Source organism: Diadema setosum, chromosome 20 (genome assembly GCF_964275005.1).
Source record: "Diadema setosum chromosome 20, eeDiaSeto1, whole genome shotgun sequence".
Classification (NCBI taxonomy): Eukaryota; Metazoa; Echinodermata; class Echinoidea; order Diadematoida; family Diadematidae; genus Diadema; species Diadema setosum.
The window spans coordinates 24475585-24488686 of record NC_092704.1 but is presented as its reverse complement, the minus strand read 5'-3'; the positions used below and the strand labels follow the sequence as shown (position 1 = coordinate 24488686).

General features: G+C 39.9%; 1 protein-coding gene across 1 annotated transcript; it reads right to left on the bottom strand.

The window, feature by feature from the left end:
- Positions 1-258: 258 nt before the first annotated feature.
- LOC140243315 (alpha-amylase A-like) lies at positions 259-12845 on the bottom strand. The gene is made up of 6 exons (XM_072322988.1): positions 12798-12845; positions 8790-8964; positions 4875-5098; positions 4009-4107; positions 2618-2822; positions 259-1693 (listed from the first exon to the last, which is right to left on the bottom strand). Exons 2-6 carry the CDS (start codon positions 8933-8935, stop codon positions 841-843), a joined length of 1527 nt encoding a protein of 508 aa, XP_072179089.1. The 5' UTR covers positions 8936-8964; positions 12798-12845; the 3' UTR covers positions 259-840.
- Positions 12846-13102: the final 257 nt, after the last annotated feature.

Below are 13102 nucleotides of genomic sequence, written 5' to 3'. Positions count from 1 at the left end.
CACTCCGGATCCCTCTTTCGCAAATAATTACCAAGTTCATACAGTTTCAATCATTACCGTTATTATTTCTCACGTTCATAGCTCAAAGAGAAAATATACACACTTGCATCTTTGTTGTTAAATTTAGATAGAACACAGTACCCATTCGGTCATGCACTATACGACGGTTGAAAGCGGCTACCTCACACGGCTTAATTCCACATGACACAAATAAATTGTTTTGCTATTCTAATTCATTTATTGAATTGAATTACAACGTGATTACACAGTATGATTTTGACAAGTTATCAATATTGCTTTGTTCTGCGTTTTTATCAATACAGGTTTCTATATTGTATCACTGCAAGTTTGCCATACGGCTGACGCTGCAGTGTATACGGCTGTTGGTTCATGTAGGACCTACGTTATCCGAGGAGCTTTACCATTTAGTTTGGCCCCGGGAGTTTGGCGTGCAGATTATACAGCTCCAAGGAACGTTTTAATGTTGATTTTAAGGAATAAATCAGGCCGACTGGCTAAAAAATTCTAATAATGATATCACACCTTGCAGAGTTCAATGATTGGAAGACTGACTGGAAGATTCTTAATTGTTGTGCAGTATACGAATGTAATACACGCATTTTTTTTTTTTTTTTTTTTTTGGTTGTTGTATGTCACACTCATCCTATGAATCATATTTTTTATTTTCCTGATATTTGCTTTATTTGATTTTAATTAATTTGATTTGATTTGATTTGATTTATCTATTCTCTGTGTGGCATCATTTACAATTCCTTTTTTGAAATACAGCATGTAACATTCTACATACTGTAATCCCTTGGCTTAATGAGCAGTGCTGAACTACATCTGACACCCCGTGCTAGATGTTCCAGGCGTGGAAGCGGCCGTAAAGGCCACCATCGAACCTGCCCCAGGAGACAGACAGATTTGGGCGGTGCCATCAGCTGCAACGGTGACGTGGTCTCCGGAGCAGCCAAGAGCCGTGGGCTCGCCGCTGATGAGATCGCAGTAGGTTCCGGCTGGAAGTCCAGTCTGGCGAGTGTCGCAGACGTCGCCCGACTCGTTGCTCATAGCGAAGAAGGCCTTGCCGCCGCGAGAGAAGGAAATGAAGTTGTTGCCGTTGTCAGCCCAGTTTTCAACCGCCGCGGTACCGGCTACGTTGCTGAAGCAAGCCATGTTTCGGATCGCACGCCAGCGGTGTTCGCAGATCCATTCGCCGGTGCACTCCAGGGTTGTCGAGTCGAATGTGGGAGAGATGGTATTACCATTGCCGTCGGAGGGCGGGCCTTGATCGGTGTCTGCAAAGGCGTATGAGCTCATGACACGCTTGGTGCCATAGTTCCAGGCAAGGGTGAAGGCTGTCGCTTTTGTGTATTCGTCAGGGGACTGGAAGTTAAGTATCTCGCCGCCTGCACCGTGTCCGCGCTGGTTGTCATGGTTATCGACAAACACGAGGGCGTTCTCAGACGGTAGCAGCCCCAAACTTGCATCCGGGAAGTTCTCGAACTCCGTCAGCGACTTCTCGCCACGTCCAAGCTGTGCGATTATCTCGCAGTACTTGAACTCTGTGACGTCACCACTGTGGATGTATTCAATGGACGTGATTGGTTCATCAGTCTCACCCTCAGCCGGAGCCATATCTATCACTTCCTGGTAGAAGTATGGACGGCCGCCAAAAGTACAGTCGTCGAGGCTTTAATACAATGGAATCACAAAAAATACCTTGTAAGCGTACATAGAAGTATATGGGGCCATCCCACTCATTAAGGAAATTTCGCGTCCGCAGAAGAACACGTGGACTACTCTACAAACATCCTGCAAAACTGCTGAAACAATAGAATGGGACCAATTCTTATAATGGAAACGATACAATGGCCTAGGAGTATAGATGAAAAACGAACGTATTTTGTTCCTTTTTTTATTTGCTTTGTGTAGTGTGATCGTGAGTTTAAGATTTGGTTAATGCTTGTATAGGCGAACGTCCGGCTTCCTATTGAAGCAATAAATATGCCACAGTGTAATAATATTATGAAGAATATAATCATACGAAAGGTTATATACAATACACAGTCATGTCATTATGTCAGACAAGATTGGTACTCTGTAAAGATCAGGTGCTGGAAGAGAAAGCGTAAGGAGAGAGAAGGAAACTTTAGAATAACTCAGCTCTCCTCGAGGGCTCTCAGGAAAGTTTAAGGAAGATTTAGGCCTACTTTAGAAGGGCAGAGTGACCATAATGATGTGACCCTAAAACAGTAATGAGGGTATTATATACAGTACCCCATAGAGGTCTGCAATGACAATCGATTTATAGTGGGGTGGAAGTAGAGGAAGAACGATGGGTGGTAGAAGGCTTCACGGTGCACCACGTATTCTTTCTAGGGTAAGTGTGTGGCCCTGAAAAGGGCCTACCCAATCCCGACGTTTCGGCAAGCATATTCTCGCCGTTCTCGAGGGAATGAACAAGTGAGGTGAAAATCCGGCGTAAATACCCTCAGGAAGGATCAAAGGGACTTTGGGTTCCTGGAGGGAAAGTCTTTGATTGGCTAAATGGAGTGGTAGCATACACTAATAGACTGTTGTACCAGCTATATAGCAGGGCATTATTTATACGTACTGGTGGCCGGCGAGATGTTCGATCTCTTCCACATCCATATGTTTGGCCGCATCGATGCGGAACCCAGCCACCCCGTAGCTCAGGAGTTTGTTAAGGTACTCCTCCACACTCTCCTCCACAATCTCCGTGCGGTAATCCAAATCGGGCAGGCCCAACAGGTTGCAGTAGCGCACTTGGTCAGCGTCCAGGTAACTCTCGATGTTGCCTGCATTCCGTTGGGAGTACATGTATTTGGTTGGAAAAACGTTAATTTAGTTTACAGTCATTTCTTCTTTTTTTTCAACACAATAAGCAAACAGTATGTATACATCCGAACATCATTGAAATTTACGTGTACAGATGGAAGAAAAGAATAAGAAAACACGAGGATTGGGAACTCCTCGGAATATTATACAAAAATGATCTGACTGAATTATAGCACATGACATGTCTTGAGAGTGTGAATGCAGAAGACTATTGTCAAATAAACATGTAGCTTAAAGATACGACATCCTTAAAAGAGAGAGAGAAAAAAACACAACAATCATCAATTGCAACAATAACGATTACATGACTGTGTTGTTTTGTTGTTTTTTATTTGTATATGTTTCATTTCTTTTTCTAGGACACCACAGTGATCAAACTGTTCTCTCTAAAGATCCCCGCGTTTGTTTGTTTGTTTGTTTGTTACCTGGCTACCCGCTTTGTTTTTAACATGGTGAAGAGAGACTATGTGTGAGTTTAATTGTCCTACGATGACGAAAAGACGACGACGAAAAGTAATGTTCCGTGCGACACTATACTTGGCGCCCCATGGTCTTTGTCCATGGTTTAAACCATGGACAAGATTGTACCACCTTCGTGAATTAGGGCCCATGTGTGCTATATATCCTGAAAAAACCCAAACAAACATGTACAAACAACAACAAACAACAACAACAACAACAACAACAACAACAACAACAACACAGTCATGACAATATTGTGTGACCTCCAGAAAGGTGGATGAATATTTCATTCTCCTGGCAAAGAGAAGAAAGCTGTGACTTCCAAGTCAAGAAGGATTGCGATCTCAGGGTCATTCTTCATAAAAGGTTACGATTGATCTTACTATTAATTTTCTTTTATCAAGCATAACTCAGTGAATTGAGCGTATTTACAAAGATCAGTACTGGTCGGTAAGTCTGTTTCGTAAAGATGCACGCTCGATTTACAGCAATCATGTTTGATAGTAGATCGAGCTTAACTTTTTTTTTTCTAATTTTTGCATCAATCATAAGATCAATTTTACGACCAATAATGAAACGAGCCCCTGACCAGCTTGGGATCTCTTCTTGTTTACTCGTTATCTATCAAGTCGAGACCCTTTATTCTTCGTGTTATCCTGACGAATTGAAAAGCATGTAGCCTACCGGACTCGGTCGTGCAGCGTCCGTTGGGCACGTTGAAGGCGGACTCGTCGTAGGGAACACCGTCGAACCTGTACATATCAGATTCTTGGCCAGGAAGGGCTGCATGATATTGAAGAAAAATGAAAATAGTTAAGAATCCATTTTTTTTTTTGTTGAGAAAATGTTACTATCAAATATTCATGCACAGAAAGATTGTCAATTTGTTTGTTTGTTTGTTTGTTTGCTTGCTTGTTTAGATCAGCAAGAATAACTCTTTTCTTTGAACGTCTTCATTTTCAATCGTTACAACTCCACGATAATCCGATGCAAAGGAGATTCACTTCTTTCTCTCTTTTTTTTTTATTTAAAGAAATTCACTTTGAGTAGAGGGAAAACTAGAAAAAAAAAGATTGCGTGAAAGATAAGAGGAAACATGTATTGATGTGACATCTTCACATCATGCAAAGTGGGACCAATGCCAAAACATCATAAACTTGAAATATTCCATAACTTTTTATGCTAATCTTTGTTGATGTTGGTAGATAGATGTATAATAGAAAGATATGTAGATGGACAGATAGATGGATGGATAGATAGATAGATAGATAGATAGATAGATAGATAGATAGATATTACAAAAATAGTATCTGTTTGATCTCACTATGTTCATATCAAAAAGGATAAAGATGTCAGTATAAAGAGAACTCTCTCTGATATACTTGCATTTATTTCCGTAGCTTTAAGTTGCTATATTTTGAATTGTAATCTGGTAATTTTGATGGCGATTTTGTCCATTGACGTACTTTGTTTTATCGTAAATATGAGAAATAAGCTCAATTCAATTCAATTCATATTCAATACAATTCAATTTAAACTGTCAAACTCACCGGCTGCCATGTGGTTGATAACGGCGTCCACGTAGATACGGACTCCCACTGCGTTGCAACGTGAGACCATATCTTGGAACTCCAGCTCAGTCCCGCTCCTGCTCTCCAGTGTGTAGTCCACGGGCTGGTAACGCTGCCACCAGGGGTAGCCATACTCGGCATATTCCCTGTGTGCCATCGGGGGAGACACCTGGACTCCTGCGTAGCCGTAAGGGCCGAGGAAGCTGCCAAATTGTTGATTTGATATGATTTGATTTGATTTGATTTGATCTGATTTATTGGTTTCTGTGATATCTGTGATATTGGTTTCTGTGACATTGTACATGCACATACATGTACAAGCATATATGCATACATAAACATAAGTTGTTCCGATAACAGAATATTTTCTTCATTGCCTTTACACAATTTACACAAACATTGGGTTGAAGTGACTTCATTATGAAGGTGAAACGGGTATATTTTGAGGATTTCGTTTCATTTCTGAATTCCTGCAAACCAACTTTGTAAAAATGTATACTCTGCTATATCATTTCTGGCATCGAGATATACTATTTAAATCTGTAAGCTTTACAATCGATTTGCTTTTATACTATTCAGATAGAGGAGACGCATGCATTCATACACAATTGGCATGATTAAAACAGGATGAAAAGTTATACGAAACGACTAGATGCTTCAACAAAAAGGCGGCTCTACTCCCGGACGACAAAAAAAAAAAAAAAAAAAAAGAGTTCCTTTGTTTTTGTTGTCATGATGATAATTGTTTAAAATCATTCCATTCAATTTAAATTCAGTAGTCAATTCAATTCAAGTCAATTCAATTTATTCATTTCATAAAATTCCATTAAAAATATTTTGCATAGATGTGTGAGTCAAAGGAGGAAATCACGCAAAAGCCTATCGAGGGCTTGGAAATGGAGATTTCCTTTATAATATATCACAATTTTGAATGAAATATAATATATTTTACAATGTACCTAAAAATAGAACTAAAATCAGAGGCCGCTACGAGATTAACAATACATTATCATAGAAACACGAAACAATACAACGACTGAACTAAAACAATACAATACAATACAATACAATACAATACAATACAATACAATAAAAACAAAAACAAGCATGCAGAATAATATTGTCAAAGGTTTGTATGATAATTTTACAATTTTCATAATTCTTTCATACATCAATTAATGCAGATAAAGAATAGATGCTTATATTGAGTCATAAAATGATTCAGTGTGTGAACGGTTTACAGTTTCGTACTTAACAAATTCCACAAAAAACACACTTTTAGCCCCTTTGTTCTTTATAGAGTTGGACTATTGATAAAATGGTAAAATATAGCAATGTTTATTTCTCGTGTTAAAAGAATTTTTCATGGCATGAGAAGAAAAATAATAATTGGATATTGGTTATTCATCATAAGGAATTACTATTATCAACCACTTTACAAGTACTATCAAGCAGGTAGGCAAAGTTATATAATTTTATAATTTGGTGCTTTTGCCGCGTGCTTTTTTTTTTTGGTTTGGTTTGGTTTGTTTTTTTCTTTTGTTTTACGTACAATGTACTTCTCATGGCTTATAGATGACCAATCCATTGGTACTTTTCATTTTCGGTGGTGGATGCGTGCAGCGGCGGATCGGGGGGGGGGGGGGGGGCACACCGGGCGCGACTTCCTCTTTATTTTTTGTTAAAACAAAAGAAAAAAAATCTGGGAGGGGCGTGCGCCCGCCCCCCCCCCTTTCCTTTTATAAAGGTGCCTCCCCTTTACGGAATTCCTGCATCCGCCCTTGGCATGAGAGAGTCAATTATCTATTTGCAAATCTTCCATCACCCTGCATATTACTGACTGCCGTTTAAAGGGGATGGCTAGTAACCGATCAGTGGGAATCAGTGGGAATGCTGAGGGATGATTGTTCCAATCCTTGTGGGATTCATTTAAGAGTACATTATATATCTACTGTTGTGTGAGAATTATCTTTGCTTCAGAACGGTCTCATATTCAAGTAATGTGCAGATTAATGCCCCGTCACTGACCAGGGACGCTTACCTGGAAGCATTAAACTGCACATTACTTGAATATGAGACCGTTCTGAAGCAAATAATTTTCACACAACAATAGATATATAATGTACTCTTAAATGAATCCCACAAGGATTGGAACAGTCATCCCTCAGCATTCCCACTGATTCCCACTGATCAGTTACTAGCCATCCCCTTTAAGAGGAAATCCACCCCAAACTCCAGCAGAATGAGAAAAATTCCTTTACAGAACGTTTCAAAAATGACAAAAATCGGACTAAAAATAAGGAAGATTTCAGGATTTAAGGAAATTTCAAACATTTTCCGGAAAGTATTTCTTGTCCAGTCGTTACGAGCGAGTTGTTAACGTCATGGCCTCACAATTTTTAATGAATGTTATATTATAAGATTCGGGTTTTTTTTTCAGCTATCAAACAGGTAACAACATATTACCATACCAAAATATATTAGAGGTAACATTGGGGTTTGGTTTTTTTTTTTTTGGTTTTTTTTTTTTTTTGGTTTTAGGGCAAGTTTTATAATTAGCTATACATCTGACAATGTCTGAAATATGAGATTTTTGTCATTGCTGTTTAAGGAAGTGACAAAGAAACTGTGATAGCATGACATCATCAACTTGCTGATTTGAATATTAATAACGACTGGTTAAGAAGCGTTTTCCGAAAAAAAAAATGAAAATTCAGAACATCATGACTTTCTTATTGTCAATTTATTATCATTTTTGCACTTTTCAGCAAGTTTGTTTTGTTTTTGTTTTGTTTTGTTTTTGTTTTGTTTTGTTGTTTTTTTTTAGTGGATTTCTTCTTCAACTTGCCCTCCTCTCTTGTAAAGTGCAAGATTAAGGACGTTTTCATGCATTCTATACAGACGTAAAAATCATTATTATACAATATGTATAGTCATTATCCAGCAGGGGTAGATTTTAAGCAGAATATGATTGCATTGGAGTTGATGAATAATCATCTATACGCATTAAACGTCTTGCCAGTGTTCACAAAATGCACACACGTCAATGGGGTTAACGGTTTTTGACCTTCTTGTGCCGATTAACACAGAAAGCCCTAACACACTGTCCAAAGTCTGTGGCACAGAAAGGCCCGAATTCACGAAGGTGGTACAAATGAAACCATGGTTTAAACCATGGACAAAAACCATGGGGCGCCAAGTGTCGCATGGGAATATTTCGTAACGAAGTCAGTCATTTCGTCGATGAAATGATTATTTTGTAACGAAATGACAACATTTTGTAACTAAATGAACATTTCGTCCACGAAAATATAATGATAATTTCGTTAACGAAACGGTCATTTTGTCGACGAAATGACCAATTTTGTAACGAAATATTCCGTGCGACACTTGGCGCTCCATGGTTTTTGTCCATGGTTTAAACCATGGTTTCATTTGTACCACCTTCGTGAATTCGGGACAAAGGGTTCATGAAAAAAAAAAAAAAAGATCCACACCTCTTCTCATTATACATGGCTGGAGGAAAAGTAAGAAGACAGGGTACACTTAAAGTGTTACAAAGTTTTCTATTTTGCGTATCATCATGAAAGAAATTTAAACCGTTCAGTTAGTTTGAGTCTTCTTTTATATCAACGTGACCACAGAGTGGAGTGTCTAATTGATCAAAATAAAGTAACATGAAGATAATTAGAAAGCACATATGACTAACAAATAGACCGCATATCTTTCCCAACTGAATGCGATCTTGGTTTTCATTTTGCATTGCATTGAAATAGTGCGCACATAACTACTAAGAGACTTTAATGAGCAACTTTTAGACTATTTATACATCATAACTCGTCCATACTTATGACTGCTTACACTTTTCATAGAATGTACAATTTTGTATCTTACTTCTCGCATTCTTCAGCGATGTCCGTCCATCTCCATTCAAAAAGGTGTACGATGACCGTGCGTCCGCCAACGAAGTTTGGTTCACCGACTTCGACGTCTTCGTGCGCGTACGCGACGGCGAGGAACAGAATCAAGAATTTCAGCATGACGTCAGTATCGCTTTGATAACGATATCCTGTGTTTGATAAACGATATATCAATTCAAAATAACTACTGTTTGACAATGACGGAATCCACATCATATTCATTAATCAAGAGCAACACCCACCATGGAGCTACAACCCTGCACCCTGTCCTGCACCAACTAATTTCACCGTGTCCTGCATGTGCAATTCTTTTGTGATCAGCAAGGTCCGGACATACCTTACTCGGGTTGGACTCGAACCAATGATCCCCTGATTCCATAGACAGGCGTCGTATCCACTCAGTCTAGGCTACTGAGTTTCCGCTCGACAGCCAGTGCTATTCTAATCCGCTATAGCAGTGGGCATTGCGTATATTTATTTAAATTAATGAATTCTTGCGTCGAGTATTGAAAATGATTGACAATGACAATTACTAAAGCACTTTACGTCGATGAATGGTAATTTTTATGGCTATTTTCCTCCCTTTTTTGAGCTTTAATTTCGCAATTCTTTTCGTTTTATAGTAGTAGTAGTAATGATGATAATGATGATGATGATGATGATGATAATAATAATAATAATAATAATAATAATAATAATGATGATAATAATAATATTAATAACAATAAGGTCTTATTTTTCCAGAGTAGCCTCTTCAGCGTTGCCACTGCTCTACCAGAGGGTCCTGCCATTATCATTACCTCAGCTTTGCCAGATACCCATTTATACACCTGGGTCGAGAGGGACATAGTGGGTAAAAACACCTTGTCCAAGGATGTGAGTACTGGGAGGAAATCGAACTCGGGTCCTCCGATTGGGAGTCGGGAGTCTTATCCACTATGCCATACAGCGCCCCCATACCTTAAGGCTGCGTTCACATAGAAGTATACTATTCGGGTATTCGGGCTCGTTTTTCGAGGGCACGCGAATAGCTTGAATCGAACGATAGGATTTCCTCACACCGGTTCACATAGGAGGTCACTATTCGAAAGTACCGAATAGCTGCGAAAAGTATAGCAAAGTGGAAATCGAACTTGTTCGATTTTCTTGCAGCGTATACCGTCTCTCGTTTATGAAATAATGACAGTTTTGGTCTGGATTTGCCCTTTAGCAAAAATAAGCATGTAGACTGACATTCTGATGCAGTTTAGAAATTGTTAATAAGATTTGCTAGGATGTAGGAGGAAGAAATCCTCACTGCATGGGATGGTGAGTTGACGGTGCGGGTGATGGTGTATTCGGGGCCCGAATAGCGAATACCGAATAGCGAATACCGAATACCGAATACCGAATACTTCTATGTGAACGCAGCCTAATGCGATGTAGACACAAGAATAGTGACGCCCGACATTATATGGCCTATTTGTTATTGAAGATAGACGACCCTATGGAGAACTAATGTCTTGTGTTGTCGGTAAACGGCATAACAGTCAAAACATGTCATCATGACAGAATAATACACATTTTGAATAGCCGGCGCTGACCACGTGACAATCATGCCTACCAAAACCTATGAAAAGTTCAAAATAATGAGCTTTTCGTAGATATTATAGTTTCCTCGCAGTGATAGTGGAGGCGGGCTAACTGCTATGGATAGTCATAAACATTTAATCACTTTCATGTTAATTAAAGGCCCCCTGAAATCCAAATGCATGTTGATTTGTGTTGATTTATGATACCCTCAAAATCGCTTTTGCGGTGAAACGAATATCTCGAAACATTTCATATATTTTTAACAAATTTTTTCTTCTATTTTTCTACAGATTACTTGGGAACGCCCACAAAAAAAAATGGAATGTTTCTAGATATTCGTTTCACCGTTGTGTTGTTTTCAGCAAGAAGATAAAAATTTAGGTCAGCATTTAGATCCCCCCCCCCCCTCGACTGGGGGTGGGGGCAGCCCTGGATCTGCAATCTCATGAACAAACTTGGAACTACAGTAATCAATGTACAAACTCAAAGTCACTTTGCTTTATCACTTCTGGTTCTAGAGAAGAATTGTAAATATTTCTTAATGTTGGGGGGGGGGGGGGGGGTGGTGAATTAGGCCCCCTCGGGTCCCCCAAGGGGAGCATGGTGTTCTGTTGAACAAATTCAGATCTTAAACCCTGGCATGCTACCTGTCAAGTTTGGTGAATATTCATTAATGGGTTTTCAACGATTATGAACATGTACAATTTACATCACCATTTGGACCCATCCCACCCCACTCCCTTGGGTCCCAAGGGGGGAGGGGAGGGAGTGGGCACCCCTGATTTTGCTATGAACAAACTTTAAACAACAGTCATCAATATACTGACTCATTGTATTAATTTAGCTCAATCACTTCTGGTTCTAGAGAAAATCTTTAATGATTCCTTACTGGGGAGTGGGTAGGGCCCCTGGGGGTTCCCCAGGTGGGACATGGGGTCCATTTGATGGAATTGAGATTCTATCCACCTAGGGATGCTACCTGCCAAGTTTGGTGAAAATTCATCATGGGGTTTTTAAGAAAAAGATGAAAATTTACAAGTTAGGCCCCAAGTTAGGCCCCCTGGGGTCTCAGGTGGGGTGTGGTGCCCACTTGAATAAGATTCTATTCCCCTATGGATGCTATCTGCTAAGTTTGGTGAAAATTCATCATGGGGTTTTTAAGAGAAAGATGAAAATTTTCAGGCCCCATTTAGGCCCCCTGGGGCCCCCAGGTGGGGCATGGTGCCCATTTGATAGGAATAAGATTCTATCCCCTTAGAGATGCTACCTAAATTTGGTGAAAATTCATCATGGAATTTTCCAGAAAACTATGAAAATGTACAATTTGGTCCCCATTAGGGTCCCAAGGGGGGCATCCCTGATTCCGCCACGAACAAACTACGAAATACTTTGTATACAGTCATCAATGTACTAACTCATAGTATTAACTTAGCTCTATCACTTTTGGTTCTAGAGAAGAAGATTTCTAAAGACTCCTTAATTTGGGAGGGGGGGGGGGTGGGCCCCTCTGGGGCCCCCAGGTGTGGTACGGTGCCCACTTGAACAAATTGAGATTCTATCCCCCTAGGGATGCTACCTGCCAAGTTTGGTGAAAATCAGTCAAGGGGTTCTCAAGAAGAAGATGAAAAAGTAAAAAGTTTACGCGCGACGCACGACGGACGCCGGACGAAGAGCGATCGCAATAGCTCACCCGAGCCAAACAATAGCTCACTTGAACCTTTGGCTCAGGTGAGCTAAAAATGGATAATGGTTGAACCTTTATGGGAAGGACCAAGTACTAGAAATCAACAACGTTGCCATGTTGAAGGCTATGAACCATGAAAGGTTGAAACCCTAAACACGAACCTGCAGTCATGCAAGCTGGCCTGATGATTTGACCACTTTCATTGACAGATCTCATTCATGCAGTATAGACATGCATTGTTCCTTCAAATAACACGCAACTCGGAAAAAGTGCAATTTGTCATTGTTGTCTTTTAAATCAGATTCTATGTGCTAGTACAGTGTACGAAGGTTTTGAAAATTCTGCAACAAAATACAAACAATAAATTAATTGAGTGAAATTGGCAAAGGGCCCCCCCCCCCCAAAAAAAAAACAACAACAACAAACAAACAAACAAAAACAAACAAACAAACAAATACACACACACACACACACACACAACAACAACAACCACACTTTCAACCTACCGCTTGAACTGCTATAAAGTAGTAAAATCTTAAACAAGAGCCAACAAAATGCAATTTCTTGGGTTCGATGGGTTGGGCCAAGGAAGGGAGGATGTAAGCAAGGAGTTAACCCATGGTACGTACCTACTATAAGATTATACATACTCCGCATAGACATATTTCAAAGTATGGGTGTAGCCTCGGTTTTTGGTATGATAAGTTCGAAGTGGTTTATACTCACCGATGCAAGTGTTCTCTGCAAAGCGAAGTCGAGATGACAACTTGGGGCTCTCAGATCAGCACTACGTTCCAACCTTGCAACCGGCGTCAATTTATCCTCTCGGCCAACGGGGGAGACACACCTAGATGGTACGAAGGTCGATGATATAACCGGAGGGAAAATGGCCACATGTTACCCGTCACGCAAGGTATGAATTTGAATTTCCTATCATATCACGTGGCAATGTCAATAACTCCTCTTAGAATCTGCTGAATAATGGGTCGAAACGGGAGCAAAGGTTTTTACCAGGGCTCTCATATACAAAG